The sequence below is a fragment of the Mobula hypostoma genome, chromosome 10 (assembly GCF_963921235.1).
Source record: "Mobula hypostoma chromosome 10, sMobHyp1.1, whole genome shotgun sequence".
NCBI lineage: Eukaryota > Metazoa > Chordata > Chondrichthyes > Myliobatiformes > Myliobatidae > Mobula > Mobula hypostoma.
Window position 1 is genome coordinate 65,460,443 of NC_086106.1, and position 20,718 is coordinate 65,481,160.

Below are 20,718 nucleotides of genomic sequence, written 5' to 3' on the forward strand. Positions count from 1 at the left end.
AAATGGGGGAGATGCGTTTAAGAGCAGAGTTGATAGTGGAGGAAGGGAAGCCCCTTTCTTTAAAAAAGGAAGACATCTCCCTCGTCCTAGAATGAAAAGCCTCATCCTGAGAGCAGATGCGGCGGAGACGGAGGAATTGCGAGAAGGGGATGGCATTTTTGCAAGAGACAGGGTGAGAAGAGGAATAGTCCAGATAACTGTGAGAGTCAGTAGGCTTATAGTAGACATCAGTGGATAAGCTGTCTCCAGAGACAGAAACAGAAAGATCTAGAAAGGGGAGGGAGGTGTCAGAAATGGACCAGGTAAACTTGAGGGCAGGGTGAAAGTTGGAGGCAAAGTTAATAAAGTCAACGTGCTCTGCATGCGTGCAGGAAGCAGCGCCAATGCAGTCGTCGATGTAGCAAAGTAAAAGTGGGGGACAGATACCAGAATAGGCACGGAACATAGATTGTTCGACAAAGCCAACAAAAAGGCAGGCATAGCTAGGACCCATACGGGTGCCCATAGCTACACCTTTACTTTGGAGGAAGTGGGAGGAGCCAAAGCAGAAATTATTAAGAGTAAGGACTAATTCCTCTAGACGGAGTAGAGTGGTGGTAGAGGGGAACTGATTAGGTCTGGAATCCAAAAAGAAGCGTAGAGCTTTGAGACCTTCCTGATGGGGGATGGAAGTATATAGGGACTGGACATCCATGGTGAAAATAAAGCGGTGGGGGCCAGGGAACTTAAAATTATCGAAAAGTTTAAGAGCGTGAGAAGTGTCACGAACATAGGTAGGAAGGGATTGAACAGGGGAGGTTAAAACCGTGTCGAGGTATGCAGAAACGAGTTCGGTGGGGCAGGAACAAGCTGAGACAATAGGTCGGCCAGGACAGGCAGGTTTTGGGTTGGAGATAGAAACGGGAAGTGCGAGGTGTGGGAACTGTAAGGTTGGTAGCAGTGGATGGGAGATCCCCTGAGCGGATAAAGTCGGTGATGGTGTGGGAGACAATGGCCTGGTGCTCCTTAGTGGGGTCACGATCGAGGGCTAAATAAGAGGAGGTATCCGCGAGTTGTCGCTGTGCCTCGGCAAGGTAGAGGTCAGTACGCAGGGATCGCTCCCTACGCAACTCCCTTGTCCATTCGTCCCCTCCATCCGTCCCCACTGATCTCCCTCCTGGCACTTATCCGTGTAAGCGGAACAAGTGCTACACATGCCCTTACACTTCCTCCCTTACCACCATTCAGGGCCCCAAACAGTCCTTCCAGGTGAGGCAACACTTCACCTGTGAGTCGGCTGGAGTGATATACTGCATCCGGTGCTCCCGATGTGGCCTTCTATATATTGGCGAGACCTGACGCAGACTGGGAGACCGCTTTGCTGAACATCTACGCTCTGTCCGCCAGAGAAAGCAGGATCTCCCAGTGGCCACACATTTTAATTCCACATCCCATTCCCATTCTGACATGTCTATCCACGGCCTCCTCTACTGTAAAGATGAAGCCACACTCAGGTTGGAGGAACAACACCTTATATTCCGTCTGGGTAGCCTCCAACCTGATGGCATGAACATCGACTTCTCTAACTTCCGCTAGTGCCCCACCTCCCCCTCGTACCCCATCTGTTACTTATTTTTATACACACATTCTTTCTCTCAGTCTCCTTTTTCTCCCTCTGTCCCTCTGAATATACCCCTTGCCCATCCTCTGGGTCCCCCCGCCCCTTGTCTTTCTTCCCGGACCTCCTGTCCCATGATCCTCTCGTATCCCTTTTGCCTATCACCTGTCCAGCTCTTGGCTCCATCCCTCCCCCTCCTGTCTTCTATCATTTTGGATCTCCCCCTCCCCTCCAACTTTCAAATCCCTTACTCACTCTTCCTTCAGTTAGTCCTGACGAAGGGTCTCGGCCTGAAACATCGACTGCACCTCTTCCTAGAGATGCTGCCTGGCCTGCTGTGTTCACCAGCAACTTTGATGTGTGTTGCTTGAATTTCCAGCATCTGCAGAATTCCTGTTGTTTTCCTTTACAATGTGTTTATGCATGCACCAAGCATAGGATTACTTGAGTAAATTTGTCCTTTATAATGTTCAACTGCTTATCTAATGGTAATTTAGCCAAATAATGAGCCTAATCCTGAATTTTGATCAGGCCAGGTGCTTGCACCGACCTCAGTGGTAAGCTTGGGGTGGCATGGTAGTGTAATGGTTAGCACAATGCTTTACAGTACCAGCTATAGGGTTCAATTCCTGTCACTGCCTGTAAGGAGTTTGTATGTTCTCCCCGTGATCACATGGGCTTCTGGGTGCCCTGGTTTCCTTCCACATTCCAAAGGCATACTGGTTGATAAGTTAACTGGTCATTGTAAATTGTCCCATGATTAACCTGGGAATAAATCGGGGTATTACCGGTGGCAGGGCTTGAAGGTCTGAAAGAGCCTACTCCACACTGTATCTCAATCAATCAGTGAGAGCAACGAACAAAATGCTGGGAGAAAACAGTAGTCAGGCAGCAAATGTGGAAGGAAAGAAATAGTCAATGTTTTAGGAATTAATTTAATCTAGACTGAAAGGTAGAAGAGTGATAGCTGGTATAAAAAGGTAAAGGGAAGGGGTGGATCAAGAGCTAGCAACTGATGGGTGGACCCTGCTGAAGGGAAGTGATCAGCAGTAGAGGAGTGGAGATTGGAAATAGCATTGCAGGCTGGCAGGTGATAGGCAGAAGCAAAAAGAGCCGCATGCGATAGAAAGTGGAAGTGGCAGTGGATGAGTGTGAGCAATGAGTGTAGACAGCAAAGACTCAAGACATCTACCCGCACCATTGAGGTAAGTAGTTCCATCAGGGCTCAGTAGGATCTTGTAATCAGGACAATTGGTAGGAGACCCAATGCAGAGAAGGCATGCGGAGCCTAGAGGAGTATTCTTGGTCACACAAGGAGCATTTATAAAGGTGAAAATCCACTTTTTTTTTGTTTGTTCTAGTCCCAGCTTCTCTTGCCACTAAATTGGCTTGAGAGGGAAGCCAGATAATGGCATCATTAAAGCTCAACCTGCAATTAAAAGGACTTGAAATTTGATAAATTGGGCGGTGCCAAGGTGACCAGTTAATAGTCAAAATACTGGCACTCCCAGATTGTGTGGGTACTGCCTGTAAGCAACGAAATTTGAACAGTGGAGGCATCTTGTTACCATGGTGACTGTGTCTTTTGATAGCTCTTTTTCAATGTAGCTGCACACTTACAAAGGTTCATTACAAATGAACCTTGATCATGTTTCTCAGGATCTTCTCATATGCATAATACTCTAACACTTCTATTCATTAGACCATGCCTGTTTTAACATAGTACTTTTTTATAAATGATAATCCCAGCCTGTGATACTTGGTGCCTACCCAAGAGATACTAGCACTTCTTAAAATATCTCATGAAAAGCTGGAGTGACTTTCTTATTATTTTGAATACCTCCATGAATGTATCTAACCGCTGCTAAATAAGCAATTAATTTGCATCATTCAATCACTTTTTCCTACAAATTGATGCCATGTTTCAAGTGGATCTCTAGAAGCATTTTAAACTTTTGCCTAAACTTTTCCTTTCAGACTTAAACAAAGTCTTATTTCATCAAATTACATTCTTTGAGCAAGCAGTCACTTTTTAGTGTATAGAGGATCCATATGGCTTTCTGAAATTTACAGGATCTTTGGAACTTAATAACACATTGTTTTACAGTGAGTACTTCTTATCAGCCACAAGATTGTATTTTGTTTTCCTATGTCTAAGTAACGGATATCAATTTAATATTATTACTACCAATTTCTTTAGAGATTGTGAGAACTTATTTAGAGAGAGCGAAGTTTGTTCAAAATGTAACTTCTCGTGTGATTTAAGTGGCAATCCATAACTTATGTTTGCTTTAATGCTTAAAGGCCTGAATCCTTCAGCCTCATTCTTTATTCTGTCTCTCATGTAGTGGTGTTTTAATTACCGCTGATTTTATGTGCAGTGTGTCACATAAACAATCCAAGTTAAAACACGTATTTTTGTTAATTTGTGAGATTCGTTTAAAATCATTCATCATGCTTGCAGAATACCAGAGCCCTATTTATTTATAATACACGTGGTGACATCCATCAATACGTCATTCCAAAACACTTCTGTGAAGAACATCGTAATAATGTCCCTGATGTCTCAATAGTTTTGTTATGGCACGTGAATTCACCAGAGTCTGTAATGTGGTTTGTCATATTTTTAACATAGTTTGCAGATATATTTTGAAATCTGGTTTTGGAATTGTCTCTCTGTATACAATAACAGTAGTTTTATGTTGTTATGTTCCCGTGGGAAAATTGTTTAGTGATATTAGGATACATTATTCCATGTGGTTTAATGGGTACTCATGATTGCCTAGTAATTAACGTGTGTTTGCAGAGTTGGACACTGAACACAGTATACCAAGAGTGAAAAAATGAAAGTGCGAGAAATACCCAGTAGGTCGGCCAGTGGCTATTGAGAACAAAACACAGTAACATTTCAGACCAATGATCCATCATCAGAACAAGTATATTGGTATTTCTCAGTATTCCAGGAGCTGTAAAGAAAGATGTTGTTGTGTATTGATATTCTGTCTTACTTCCTTCATGTGTGGGAATGTTAAGGGCTTTGGACTGTTTTAGTGGTAGTGTTGCATTGTACTTAATTATTGTTACTGAATACCAAGAACTGACCACCAAATCAATCGTTCTTCTCATCTCAGTGTGTAACTGGGACCAATCCAAACTGAGAGCAGCCTATATAGCAATAGGAGTGCTGTGTTTCTTTTAATAGGTGACATGATTCACTTTCAATGAACAATTGAAGAGTAAAATTGAAGACTGATTGCATTGTGTAGAGATGTTGATCATCCTCGCCAAGTACCAATCCCCTGACATCACTACCTCCAACTCCCATATTCTTCATCAAGTCATCCCAAAATTTTCAGTCTTATCGCTACCTGCCCCAACCCCCCATCTGGTTGGAACGAGCTTCCAGCAGAAGTGGTTGAGGCAGGTTCGATGTTGTTGTTTAAAGTTAAATTGGACAGCTATATGGACAGGAAAGGAATGGAGGGTTATGGGCTGAGTGCAGGTCGGTGGGACTAGGTGAGAGTAAGAGTTCGGCACGGACTAGAAGGGCCGAGATGGCCTGTTTCCATGCTGTAATGGTTATATGCTGACCAGCTCTTCACCTATCAACTGTCTGCTGCCACTTCTCTTCAAATGACACTGTCCCAATTCTTCAATACGCACCTAATCTCATCGACCTAGCATAGCACGTCTACTCATTCAATAGGTTTCAAAAGGTACATTTAACGTCAGAGAAATGGATACAATATACATCCTAAAATGCTTTTTCTTCTCAAATATCCACAAAAACAGAGGAGTTCTAGGACGAGGGAGATGTCTTCCTTTTTTAAAGAAAGGGGCTTCCCTTCCTCCACTATCAACTCTGCTCTTAAACGCATCTCCCCCATTTCACGTACATCTGCTCTCACTCCATCCTCCCGCCACCCCACTAGGAATAGGGCTCCCCTGGTCCTCACCTACCACCCCACCAGCCTCCGGGTCCAACATATTATTCTCCGTAACTTCCGCCACCTCCAACGGGATCCCACCACTAAGCACATCTTTCCCTCCCCCCCCCCTCTGCATTCTGCAGGGATCGCTCCCTACACAACTCCCTTCTCCATTTGTCCCCCCCATCCCTCCCCACTGATCTCCCTCCTGGAACTTATCCGTGTAAGCGGAACAAGTGCTACACATGCCCTTACACTTCCTCCCTTACCACCATTCAGGGCCCCAAACAGTCCTTCCAGGTGAGGCAACACTTCACCTGTGAGTCGACTGGGGTGATATACTGCGTCCGGTGCTCCCAATGTGGCCTTTTATATATTGGCGAGACCCGACGCAGACTGGGAGACCGCTTTGCTGAACATCTACGCTCTGTCCGCCAGAGAAAGCAGGATCTCCCAGTGGCCACACATTTTAATTCCACATCCCATTCCCATTCTGACATGTCTATCCACGGCCTCCTCTACTGTAAAGATGAAGCCACACTCAGGTTGGAGGAACAACACCTTATATTCCGTCTGGGTAGCCTCCAGCCTGATGGCATGAACATTGACTTCCCCACCTCCCCCTCGTACCCCATCTGTTACTTATTTTTATGAACACATTCTTTCTCTCACTCTCCTTTTTCTCCCTCTGTCCCTCTGAATATACCTCTTGCCCATCCTCTGAGTCCCCCCGCCCCTGTCTTTCTTCCCGGACCTCCTGTCTCATGATTCTCTCGTATCCCCTTTTGCCTATCACCTGTCCAGCTCTTGGCTCCATCCCTCCCCCTCCTGTCTTCTCCTATCATTTTGGATCTCCCCCTCCCCCTCCAACTTTCAAATCCCTTACTCACTCTTCCTTCAGTTAGTCCTGACGAAGGGTCTCGGCCTGAAACGTCGACTGCACCTCTTCCTAAAAATAGAAATAGGGCTGTTTCCGAAGTTGCAAGCAAAGGAGTCACCGTTAGGCGCCGTCATCCTCCTAAGCTCTGCCCGCAAGTTTCTAGACTGATCAACAGCCTTTCAGTCTTGGACTGTTCCCATCCTCCAATCCCAGACTGATAGCTACTACTCTAGTCCCTGCCAGATCTCTGCCCATTCAACCCTCAACCAATCCGAACTCTTCCAATACTCAGTTGCCCCTAGTTTTCAAGTCACCAACTTTCTTTGCCCTTCTGATCTTTCTAATTCTTCATTATCCTTACTCACTAATCAGGCTTCCAATACACAGAATCACCATTCCCTTCCACCCTCCACCCTGGCCACTTGTTGGCTTTTCTCCTTTGTAACCCGTACCTTTCCCATTGCAACTCAAATAAGATCTCAGATATTTGTTCTGTGTAATCACCTCCTCTGATGGCTGGAGAGCAGTGCCATTAGGGAGGTGGTAACAGCAATGAAATTTTAACACAGCCCATTCTCTCATTCCTTCAGCTGCTGCCTCCTCACTGAGAGGAATGTGGTTTAAATTAATCAAGGGCTGACAGTTTGAGAGCTTTAAATCATATTGCATGGTAAACTTACTTTAACTACATTTGAATTTATTGGATTATCAAATTTATTTTGAAACAATGTTTCAGAGCTGCAATTAATGGGTTAATTCTGTGTGTAATGCTGGAGGCAACTTCAAACAATTCAACCCACTATGTAACTGAGCCTTGCAGACTTTGAGCTGATGATATTTCAAAGATTTGCCTTAGAGTTGGATTTGTCTCTTTTTTTGGTGCACCAAAACTGGCTGTGCATAGTGATAATGCTCATTCAGGTCCCTGTGAGAAACCATCATCGAATGAAAAGTCCATTAGTGTGGTGTACACTCTGCACTGATCTGGAATTTCTGCAGCTGCTAATAGTCTGATGTGCCAGGTTGGGAGATGAGCACCAGCTATTAAAGGCACGCTTGGCATGGCAACAAGATAGCTGCAACAGACACATTGGCTGCCAGGGAGGAGCAGCAAGTTTCAAAGGTGGGTGAGAGAGTGCCCAGATTTAAACAATGTAATATTGAAATTCTGGTATCAGATATGGAGGCCAGGAGGGATGTTCTCTTCTGGAAGATGGCAGGACACTTGAATGATCATCCTACAGGGAAGTTGAGCAAGAATTGGCCACAGTAATCACCTCCAGGTGTGAGAATCCCCAGTTAGCCAAGTAATGCACCAGTAAATTTCAGATTTGCACAGAAATGTCACATTGAGCTACAGACCATCTGAAAGAGCAGTAACAAGTCATTTTAGTATTTGATCAAGGATTCATTTATTAATGTCCTAGAATCAAAGCAGAAGAAGCTATGAACCAACAAGTTTTATTAAGTGTCTCCTGGTCTACTCCACTTGCCTAGTGGTGTCTGTATTGTTGGAAACAATTGGAAAGTGGAGATGGTATTTTGTTTGCTTTGGGGACTATCTCAGCTTTCTTATGAAAACCATTTCTTTCATAGGGAGTCCCTTATCTCCATGAGGACTGTGCCTATTGTCTATGCTAAACAGGGACATATTTTTAGTAGCTTTCGTCTCCCTGCTCTTCCGCAGGATTTCGGGTTTAAGGACTCATAGTTTGTCTTTCTTCAGCACCAACTGCTTCCTGAAGACGGATAGATGATGCAGCACACCGAACACAATACTAAATTCTTGTCACCTGTTGTGACTGTGGTCGAAGTCATCAGAGGGACGCTGAAGCTGGTGGATATCTTTATTCAGCAAAACAAGTGGGCATCATACTAGAGACACTCTTGGAAGAAGAGGCTCATAAACTCGAAGCACATCACATTTTTATATCCTTAAGATCAATGGTACCTCAATACAGTTTCAATGGTTACAATGACATTGTTTACTTCAATATTTTGGGTTGGCAATGTTTCCTTTGAGTTGCATGTAATTTTTAAACACCTAGATATTCACATTAACACTCCAGACACCCTAGATTAGATTGAATGTTACATTCATGCATATGCAGACATCTCAGGTCAATAGGGTGCTTCTTGGTTTGCATCCAACCCCAGTCTACAGCTCCAAGAAGGCCATTGTTCTGAGCTGCAATGTAAATTCAATCTGCAATCCGTATTCATACCTGAAGACTGGTTGCTGTTGAAATTAACATTTTCTATATTGCATATCTCCAGAATATGCCATAACAACACCAGCTGAGTTTCCCAGGCTCTGAAATGTCATTGTTGCTAGACCAATGGCATTTTCCACAATGATACTAATATTTGCAAGGCCTTTGTATCAGTGCTCAGCTACTCTGGTAGGAGTGAAAACAAATGTGAAAAACCAGGGAGGAAGTGCGTTTTATCAGATTATATGCAGCCACCTCAACAATGAGGGAATAGAAACATTAACAGAGACGTAATGTAAAGATTTTTACTCCTCATGTATGTGAAGGATGTAAGAAATAAAGTCGATTCAATTCAATTCATTTCCTGTTCATGGAAAGATCTAGTTTATTAAGGAGTGCCTTTATGACACAGTTCAGTCATTGGCTGCCTATTTTCATTATAAACCCAACAGTGCTGGAAGGTTCCAGTACCCAGGCTGCCATCACTGAAATCAAAGTAAATGAAATCACATAAAGATGGCCTCTCTGATGTGGTGGGGAACAATTAGGATGTTTTGCAGTGGGCAAAGAAGTTGAGAACATTACAACCTCAACATAGGCAGCATTGCAGCCACAAGAGTATTGCTGAAGACCTTCCTGGCTATCACTTATGACAGCCTTAGAAAACGTGAATCTATGGTTATTTATCAGGGAAGTTCAGTTTGGAAGTGTTATTTTTGAAGCCACTATGGGAGCAGGCTCCACACATTCTACGCAGTCTATAAAAATGCCTCCATCAGTGGATTGCTATCAGCAATGCCACCAGCTAGATGGCAATTGCACATAAACTTCTACAGCTAAATGCTGAAAAAAGAGTTCTGGATGGATGTTAGAAAGTGTTTGAGCAGCATACACTCACTCTAAAGGTATATTAAGTGCAAGAAACAAACTGCTGGAGGAACTCAATTGGTCAGGCAGTATCTGTCGAGGGAAATGAACAGTTGATGTTTATTTGTGACCCTTCACCTGGACCAGTCCAGATGAAATCCCTATCCACTGTGGAGTCTGTTCAAGGTATGCCCACTTTGAATCCATTTTTCTCCTCTTCTACAGGAGTTCTATGAGACCCTCTCTCACTGCTTCCCCTTCAGTCCAGATGAAGTGTCTCGGTCAGAAGCATCGAATGTTATTTTCCCACTACAGATGCTCTCTGATCTGCCGAGTGCCTCCAGCAGTTTTTGTTTGTTCTAGATTCCAGCACCTGAAGTTTCTTGTGTCTCCAGTCAAATGTCTAGATATTACCAGTGTTCCTTTAAACTGGAAGGAGTAGAACAAACCAGCAGCATGCCAGTTCATTGCACTGATGGTTCTCGGTAGTTACAAGTTGCAACTATCGGCTCCAATTTACATTGACAAAGATGGAAATGAGTTTTTCCCCGTATAATAAAATGCAGCGTAAGTGTTAGCTGCTGTCATTTTACCTCGGGATGAGTACCAAAGCTGATGAAATTAGTGTCTTTGAATACTTTAAAGATTGAAGTAGACAGATCCTTGATAACTAAATGGATGTGAAGGTATTGAGCGTAGACAGGAATGTAGAGTTGAAATTAAAATGATAGAGCAAGTTTAGGAGGCCGAGTGGCCTACTCTGATTCCAAATTTGTATGTTCATATGATTGCATGCAGGACTTGCCTATTCCATGTTTAAAAATTCTTTATCAATTTTTGCATACAATGGCCATTAATTGACTAATTAATGGTAACTACTGTGTTCTGTTGGTAATCAACTTTTTTGAAGAAAAGGATCCCATTGTTTCTTATTTTGCATTGTTGCACTTGAAAGATGGAATGTATGGAGAAGATAAATCCTAGCCTGAGAAATTTCTCTTTACTTATATAATATTTATTGTAGGTAATAATTCAAGACAGGGCCAGTTTGGATCTTGCAAAAACCTTGGTGTTGTGAATGCTGAAACTCAAATCATTAAATTAGTGTCAGTGGGAGGTATGCTTGATCTCATTCCCTTGAACTAGGTTGAAGATCTTTCCAGCTGTGAGCAGCTTTATCTGAAATCAGTTTTCTCTTCAGTTTAGCCAATCCTGATGAAAAGTCAGCAACTGTTCCTAGACCCTTTTACACAGAAGATATGAATCTATGATATTTACAAAGGGCTAGCAGGTGCAACTTTGAATCTGTTCAACTTCGTGTCTCTGCCAGTTATTCTCTAAATAGTTAGCTTGGGGCATCAGCAAACCTGTACCGAGTGTTATCCCACACTCTGCTGCAGTGGGCTGTACTTCATGTTTCCCATCTTGGGGATCCTTGCTAAATCAACAGATCGTCCGAAAGGCCTTAATCTTTAAAGAATTAATCAAGGTCCTTGGAGAATATGATGATATCACTTACAGCACAAGGTTCTGCACTTAACATAAACATGGTCAGCAAAAGTGCAAAGCTAAGCAATGCATGGATCATTGTATTCTCAGTGGAATTGTCACAGATCACAAAACAGATGAGAAGGAACAGCACTGAGCGATAACAAGTCTTTGACCAGAACAATACACTGAGATTAATGGAGCTCAGTGGGTCAAACCCCATCTGCAAAAGGAAAGGAATTGTCAACATCTTGAATGGACTCCCTACATCAGGAGTGAGAGGAGGAGAGGTGCAATAGCCAGTAAAGACAGGAGAGTGGTGAGACAGGAGTCTGAGGTAATTGGTGGACTGAAAGGAGGTGAAATATGACAAACTCCTGATGCCGGGTTTTGATCTAAAACATCGGCAATTCCTTTCCTTCCAAAGAAGCTACGACTCACTGAGTTCCTCCAGAAGATGGTTGCTCAGGGTTCTAGCATCTGCAGTTTTTTGTGTAACGACTAAGATAAATGAGCTGACTTTTTCCAAGTAATTAATGTTTTCTTATTATTTCCCCTCCACCTATAGATCAGAATGAAGGCTTTACCTGCATGGAAGAATGCCGGATCTTAGGGCATTCAGACAGATGTTGGATGCCAAGAGTTGCAGTGTCCAGCCGTGCCAAGTCACCTGACCATGGCAGAAATGTTATTGCACTGTCCATAGAGGCCACCAGTGTGGAGTCTGAACCATATGAGAATGGCTGTTCAAAGAGGACTTTTGCAACTTTTGGAAAAGACCCGAGAGATCGCACGGCAGAGAACGATAAAGCAGATGTGAAAGGAAAGAGGACATTTGATCTACCTGTCTGCAGTCCCAAATTGAATGGTTCTGTCTCCAGCAGTCAGGAAACAAGCAACGGTATTGACATTTCAAGTCCTGCCAGCACGCCTGTGCATTTAAGCAGCCCCTCTTCTAATAGGCCTCCAGTCACATATTCTATGATGCACTGCCCAGTAGCACATGACCTCAATCAACCTGCCAATCAAACCTCCTCACATCTATCTGAGCCAGGATCGTGGGAGGCAGACTCAGAGCACGTCCAAGACATCAACCGTCTTGTTCATGATTGCGGAGAGAAAAACTTGACGGGAGTTAAACGAATACAAGACATTGTGCTGTGATCAGTGGGTACCACCTACAATACAGATAAATATTAGCACCGTGACAGTTTGTAATTTGCCTTCCTTTGGTTTTGTGTATGGCTGTATTTAACTGCTTTTTCCTAAGTGTACTTTCTTACATTAAATTTTATGATAAGGAAATAAATTTTTGTTCTGTAGGCGAAGAAGACAGAGGGGCAATTCTCAGTAGTGAGCTCCCATATAGTTCTAAGTTCAAATTTAGCCAAACAGGTACAGTTTGGATCAATTTGCATTGATCCAAATTTGTTCATTTCCGATGCATTTGAAGACGTGCTTTGATGGCCGAAGTAGATGAAAGCAGCACCAGCTGCTGCAAGGGGGAAGAATGAAACAGACCTAAAGATAAAAAAGCGATCAGAATTCAGGTTTGCCCAGCTTCAGTCTATGTCCAAACCATTGGGAGCTCAAGCTCCATAAGAGTACCACAATGGTAGGAATTAAAACTGTTGGTGCTTTACAATCCTCATAAAGTGGGTACGCCCCTGCAGACTTCCTGCATAAAATGGGTGACAGCCATGGTGTACCTCACATAAGCACAGTGGAAGTGTCTGAAGCACCCAACAACATCTAATTTCTCCCCAACCCTGAAATATAACCCGAAGGTTTGAGTCTAGCTGTTCTGTAACAGAACGATATCTCCTCTAATTAGAGGGATACCCTCTAACTAGCAGTGAAAGGTATGTTCGTATAACTGGCTGCAGAATTCAGGAACAAAGTGTTCCGTTAAGTTAGTTGTACATCAGATAACTATCTTGCATCACTGCTAGCCATAGGCTATGTTAATTATAAAAGGGAAATGCTGAGAAGTAACTGCATTTTCACTTTATCAGTAAGGTTTTCCTATCAATATTGTAATGAGTGTAAAATGTTTAATATTAGGTATCCTCACAGAGGGACTGTATCCAAGTCCTGTGAAACATCCTGTACAATGCTGTTGTGCCATCACCTTGCTGAGCTCTATTTGTTTATGTAGGATGTGTTAGCATATTAGTTTTAAGCCCAAACATCCTTCATAAACTGAAAGCAGGAACAGAATGTTATTGATGAAATAGCTATTGAAGTAGAATTGATATTTTCAAGATGAGCCATGTGTTATTTAAATGCCATAAAACCCTTTCAAATATTTATTAAATGCAACAAATTAGCCAACAATGGCAATATCTTATCACAGAAGTGATTCTAGTCAATAATATACCTTCTGGCAGGGAATCCTTCAGAATTTGGAGGAAATAGATACTAATTTCAACCTCTATTTTACCTTTTTTTGAATATAATTCTAGTTTTGGAAAAGAATTGGTTCATACTCAGTGAAAGGGTACTATCCCACAAATCATAACCAATCAGCAGCAATTCATTGACTCACGTTAGTTCTATGTGCATGTATGGTGAATAAGTATTCATACAAGTGGCAGTAAATTATGGTTCTTTCATGAATTATCACATTGGTTCAATCTGTTGTCTCCATCATTGATTTCTATGGGGACAACTTGGAGATCACTTTTCCAGGGCAGACACTTCACTATAATGATCGGCCCATATTTAGGAAGTCAGTTACTTTGCATTAAAAGGTAAAAATTAGCCTTTTGAACATAACAGCATCAGATTGCATTTTTACATTATATTGCTTTATATAAACAGTGGTTTATGATCTGAGATGTATAGTTCACAGGTTTATGTTAGAATGGGGTGGAAGCATTAAGAAGAAATTTGTAAATATAGGGTTATAGAATTAACAGCAGCCATCCCTCAATTTGTGCCTATTGTTAACAATCTTTGTTAAATCTTCCGAACCAATCTGCAGTTTGTTCCTCCAATGCTACCCACTGTTAAACTCACAACTGTCATTGTGTTAATATTTGTAAATTTGATCACATTTTTTTCAGGGTGGCCACACATCACTGGTGTGTTTAATTAAGGTGTTCTGCAAGAGCGGTTCCCATCTCTGATCAGTTCAAATTCTGGAATATGTTCCTTAAGACTTGTAACAGAGAAACATACAAAAAATATAAACCCAGAGAGGAGAGCAGCTCCTGACCACCCCGCTGGTTGCTACTGTGTTTTTAGGCCCAAATTCCCAGTAGAGATGGACAGTCAAAAATCTGCTTTCAATGTGTACGAGAAGGTTCTTCAGTTCAAAGGCATGGGTTCCCAGCAGCAATAACCAGGATTCACCAAATAGAGATGTTCACACTGCCTTTGAAGAGTAGTGAACTGCTGAGCCAACTTGGCCTTTAAATATAGGCCCAACACATCCTGCAACTGACTGCAGTGGGAACAGTGTAAATTATTTCCAACACTCAAGGCTGAATGCCAGCAGAAATTAAATGGTGGCGATGGAGTCTCATAACATGGGGGAAAAAATAGAGCAAAACCTTCTCAGACACAGAAAGCCTGCCAATTGAGGAATCAGAAATCAGCATGGAAGGGAAGGAGTTGGCTGTGGCATGAATACCTGTCCTAATGGTTTCATGACTGACATATCATCATGACCTGAAGCAAAGGAGTGAAGCTGGAAGAATGGAAGTGAGGAAGGAGAACCTGAATTTTGTAAGTGTTCTGCCATCCTGCACTACTTGCAAAACTCCTTATAAATACAATTCTTGAGTATGATTCGTGGTTCAGCTAGTGTTTTTTTTAAATGTTGTCCTTTTTTGCGCGATTTATAAACAGGCCCAATCCCTTGGTCCTCTGAGCCATTCCAGTTTTTTTTGTCCGGTGTTCACTCTTCTCATCTGTATAGTAATTCATTCTAAACAGTGTATAGCAGACACTAAGTCATGCACAATGTGCAAAACTTGCCTCTTTGCTTTCTTTCAAAGTGAAAACTTTTCAAACAAAGACATGTGTTTGCATTATGAGTTGGCGTGTGATTTTCCTATCTTTTTTTAAACGGGCCAGCATCCCATTTTTTGGAGTATTTTTTATACTGTAGAATCTGGGAGGCACAATGTAGCTGGGAATGGGGCAGGAGTGAGAATGATTACTGTTCCTCGTTAAACCTCTGAGAACTAAGGTAGCTTTATGTTGCATTATTTGGGGAGGGGCCGTTTTTATTTTGCAAAGGTGATAGTATTAGATTATTCTGCTTTTCTTGAGAATATTGTTCATGAAGAAATGTTCTTGTGTTTGTGAATTATTGTAACTCATCTGTACGAACAAAGCTATATTTCTCCAAATTAAATTCAGTGTTACAGATGTGGGAGCAAAAGCTTTTCAGTGCTTTGCAAAAGTATAAAAGGAAGCCCAATGCCTTGAAGGTCAAACTTGGGTCATTTTCCCTGCACCCTCCCCAAACTCCACACCTTTCCCCTCTCTAGCCATTGTATTAGTGGAATGTATAGATTAACTCTGTTCTGTAACGTGGTCAGTTTACAAATGAGGAAGAAAGAAGGCTACTTCTGTAAAAGAATCTATTGTCAGAGATTTACACATGTCAGTATTTCTCTTGTAAGAGGAAAAGCCTAATTACAGAATGGAGTGACATTCAGCTATCATCGGAAACAGACAAATGTGCTGCTACACTGTAAGCATAGAGAAAAATAACAATTTCTCATCTCAGTTCACATCTGATAATGCTGGTCATTTGCCAAAAAAAAGCTCAATGGGAGCCTACACCAAGGACTGTTTACCAGATTGTCTGTCAAAGATTGTGTGAAATGATAAGATAATGCTGTATATGCATATATGGTATGTACATTTTCAGTGATTGGTTCATTGTAAAATAAGAACCACATTTCTGTATATTTTATGAAAATATAAAGCAGCTTTATTAAATTATTATAATGTTTCAAATGTCTGTCAGCATTTTTCCCTGTTTCTATATTTATAACCTGACATAGGTAAAAGCTGTTTAACCTTGGCAATTATCTGTGCAGTTCTGAGCCAAAGTGGACTGTTGTGCAGTGAACTCCAGAGATTCACCAAGCTCCCTCTGGGTGATGACATTTCTTCTCATTTCTGCCCTGAATGATCAATCCTTTATTATGAGACTCTGACTTCTGGCTTGAGGTGCCTCAGCCAAAAGAGGCATCACTTCTGCACAAAACCTGTCAATCTTGTTTTTTTTAAATGTAATTTGCGATGAAATTCTTAGCAACCAAACTGTCAGCCCTCAATCTCTTAGGCTACAAACTCACCATCCTAGGAATCAATCTGATGAATCTTCAGTGCACTCCCTCTACTGCAAGCCTATACCTTTTTTTATGTTAGTGCACAGGACCCATATTCTGTATTCTATATATGGTTTAACTAGGCCTTGTGTAATTGGAACTAAGTGTCTCAGAATCATCTTTCAGTAAAGTTCAACAGAACATTTACTTTTCTAATTGCTCCTTGCAACTGTATGTTAGTTTTCAGTTAGTTCTCCTGCCCTCTAACCATTTAAAGAATACCTCACTTTTTTCTAACCAAGGAGGATGACCTCATGTGTTCACTGCTGAAAGTATTATTACCAGAGGTGATTGAACCTTCCGGTGTGAGTAGCAGGAGAGGGGGAGGGTGTGTGTAGAAGGCAGGCAAAGGTCACGCAGAGCCCACTATGAATATAAACTTAAAAGACAGTAATGGCTTCCTCCAACAAATCTGTTCCCACCTTGTTATCTTCCAGCTCACTGCTATTTCCTAATGCAACCAAATGATAGTTACTCACTTTCTAGCTCATGGGGTTTAGTGCATTCATCTTTAATACTGACCCCATTTCTATTTCTGTTCTATCTCTCTGTCCTCAGTCTGAATTGATCTGCATTCATTCCTATTCTGCTTCTTTTAATGAGGTACACTGCTGTGAACAGTTGGACACGCGAATGCATGGTGATCCTTCATCAGGACCGAGCATGTTCTCTGAGAACCACTCAACAAAGCACTGATTATAAATACAAGCAATGATACTCTGATTGATACATCATTGCTCTGACAGTAGAAGCTTCACCTGAGAACTGAAAGCAGGTCAGGGTAGAGGAACCGTGATTTTTCTAGAGATTGTTATCTTCAGCATGCCTTGCGAGAATGGGAAAAATCTGGTCTGGCAATTCTTCAACACCTAATTTCATTTACTGAAGCACTGTGTGTGGGTTCTGCTCTAGTGAGCAGACATCAAATCCTGGCCTCATGTACAAAGACCTTTCCTCCCACAATCTTTCACCACAGTGGATTGAAGAGATTGCCAAGAGGATAATGCGAAACAGATTGCTGGAACATGAAAGAGATAAAGGGGAAGTTGGAGAACAACTGGGAAACAGCTTGGGGAAAAATTGATGGAAGGAAGACGGAGTTGGGGAAAGCAAGGAGAAGTTCTGGGAGCAGTCTGATATGAGATTATGGGTATAGGGGAGAAGATGAGTAGTGGGGTGTTCATGTTAGCTAAGAAGATAAAACAAGGGTTTATCTAAACAGATTGATGCGCCCCTCAGAGATTCTTTGCTGCTGGTCTCCATGGTGATCAAAGTTTAAATGGCTCTAACACTAGCAACTTTTATTCTCATAGATCAGGGGTTGCCAACCTGGGGTCCACAAACCCCTTTGGTTAATGATAGGGGCCCATGGAATTAAGAAGCTTGGGAACCACTGTTCTAGATGAGAACTATTACTGCAGGCAAAGATCCATGCCATTCATCAGTCATATGCAGAGCTGAAAACTCATTCTATTTAGTTCATCTGCACAATGTTGGTTTATTGGTATTATAGGCAGCATTCAGTATCCTCCACACACATGCATCCTGTATGCAGTGGATATGATCTAATGGGGACACATTTTGGACCAATTAAATGGCTGCATCAATTAGCAAAAGTTGCATGGAAATAGTTTTTAAAAAGTACAAAAAAGGATACACTACAATTTAACTGAGTTACAAATTATGTATTTAAATGAGTTATTCCATGCATGTGTTTATAGTGTCCTAATTTGTTCTACACTACTACAGTTCTATAAAATCATATTAGTTCCTAATATTTATTAACAGAGGTATTAATCTAGTCTACGCTACTATGTTCTTTTGATTGCCTATAAATGAACAAAATCAAAGCAGACATCTGGCATTGATGGTGGACAGTCTTTATACAATCCTTTCGATGATTGCATCCTCCAAATCTTTATTTTCATTGTAACATTCAAGATGATCGTCGATACTGTAAATTCATTATATTTCCTAACTTGTTGAAGTAGTGAAATCATTTCATTTACACTCCTGGGCATTTCTGGTATCTCCAAGCCTGAATGTTTGAAACTGCAGTGAGCAAAACAGTTTCACATTGTCTTACTGCTGCTTTTTTCACCAGCTGTCAGTGACAAAATTTACTGCTTTTTGAGCACTACTGACTCTGTGTAAAAACTGCTTGTTCTAAGCAGAGTGTAGTGTCTAATGGTCACGCAAGTACGCGCACTGATAATAGTTAGAAACTGTTTGGCAACAGTCTCCTGCCCTAATTAAGTGGTGTAGTGTCCCAAATAAACTAAGGGAATCCCAGCTATTTTTCAATAGTTTTTGTTCTTTCAGAGTTGGCCTAAATAAGTGGCTGCCTGGATTAACCAATGGTCCGATTAACCGGAATCCACTGTACGTGGAGGACTGGGATTAAATTTACAGGAGTACATTGCATTTTACAAAATATCCAACTGCACTGAGGTACTGGGACTTAGATAAAATTCCAATATGTTGCTTTTAAAAAACAATGCAAGTTGAAATGCTACACCTTATGCACCTTTGAGCATGTCTCAATCCAATAGTGTTCAGTATTCCCTGATACAAAGTGATTTTCCTGCCACGCAGTCTGTTAAATGCTTGAGGCAGACTCTTGGACTTTCTTTGGATGCAGATTCTGAAGAAATGGACATTGGTTGAAGGAGGCAAGTTGCAGAATAATGCTGTGTTGTGCCAAGGCAGGAATAAAGAGCCTTCAAAACTTTTCCAAATATTTTTTCTACATTGTCTCCTAAGTCTGAGCAATTAATCTGCAAACACATTAACTTTTGACTCATTTAAATGCCTTTTGATTATTGAACATTAGTTATTAGGGGGAAAAACAGAAATCCCTTATAACCTGCTACTACAACCTAAATTTGTTGAAATACATGTTCCCATAAATTTCTTTGCATTTAGATTTTTTTAAATCAATATAGAGTTGTTCACTACACACACCAATATTATTGGTTGCAAACAACAGGAATTCTGCAGATGCTGGAAATTCAAGCAACACACATCAAAGTTGCTGGTGAACGCAGCAGGTCAGGCAGCATCTCTGGGAAGAGGTACAGTCGACGTTTCAGGCCGAGACCCAATATTATTGGTTGCATGGGTGAGTTGAAAGCTGGCATTCAGCTCTCAGTATTTTACCTAAGCACATTTAAGAGCTGGTCTTAACTGGAACCAAATATCTGAACAGCACAGATCAGGTTTGTCAAATCAACAAGATGCAAACTAGCGTAAGGGTATATAACAACAAATAAAGAACCGACTGACACAAGTCCTGTCTGAATTATTAGCACATTCATCTCACTCAAAAGCAGTGAGTGCATGTTTCTGGCACTCTACATGTTTTAAACTATTTGCATATTTATCATATGTTTCATTCACATATGTCATACAAGGGAGTCTTGTCCTTTTCAAATATATACTGAATAAACCAGGGTGATTTGGAGCCAACTGAAATTTGCATTAGTTCCTGTTGTCAAGCAGGATTTGTCCACGTGGTTCCATATGACTACAGAACTGCAGCAGTTGGAAGTAAAGGTATCAGGTGAGTGGAGTGCTGCTCCCTTTGACATTACTTGGCTTCCTTCTCTGCCAAATGAACAGTGACATAGTATTATGATTGATGGTACAAATAAGCAGTTCAGTGTAGCAGTGAGACCTCAATCAAATTCTCAGCTCCCGTCACTGCAGTGAATCAGACAGGCCTCCTATCAAAGAAAACTTCCAAGTTGAACAATATATGCAATTGTCTCCAAAGGCAGACATACAGTTCAATCTAAAGCTGATACTGGTATTCATTTCTCCCATGTCAGTCTGCCCTCCAATGTTTCATTCACATTTTTAAGCCCTAATTTCATTCTTCAAAGAGAATCTTGAATTGTTTTCTTTTAAAATATAAGAATACATTTAAAAGGGTAGTGGCTGAATCCCTCGTCCAAACCCCTAATGAAGTAGGTAACATGTTTGGAAGCTGCTTTTAATTATTCGCTTAATTACAATATCACAATCGTATCTTTCCTTCATTGTGGCAGCTAGCATGTAGCCTAGCAATGTTTGATAAAGTTGTACCAGGACCTCTCTGCCCTGGTAATAAAAGGAAGGATCACATATGCTTTCTTCATTTCCTACCCCTCCCCGTTAATTTGTGCTGCCATTTTCAGGCATCCTTGGACATGTATACTGAGGTCCCACTGTTCCTCAAGGACCTATAGGGCTCCACCATTCATTGAGCATGTCCTACCCTGAATATCTTCCTAAAGTACATCACCTTACACATCAGAATTCCATCTGCCATTTCTCTTACTAATGGAGCAACATCATCCTGCAGCCCATGTTGATCCTCCTCGTTATCAACAACACTACCAATTTTCAT

At 41.5% G+C, this 20,718-nt stretch overlaps 1 protein-coding gene across 2 annotated transcripts in view; it reads left to right on the forward strand.

Moving 5' to 3' along the window:
- Nucleotides 1-15,919, forward strand: part of pcdh19 (protocadherin 19) — a 187,311-nt gene extending 171,392 nt beyond the window's left edge. For both annotated transcript variants that reach the window (XM_063060623.1, XM_063060624.1), the window contains exon 4: nt 11,543-15,919. In XM_063060623.1, the coding sequence (XP_062916693.1) occupies nt 11,543-12,138 (596 nt within the window). In that variant the 3' untranslated portion in view covers nt 12,139-15,919. The remainder of the gene's footprint in view (nt 1-11,542) is intronic.
- The last annotated feature ends 4,799 nt before the right edge of the window (nt 15,920-20,718 follow it).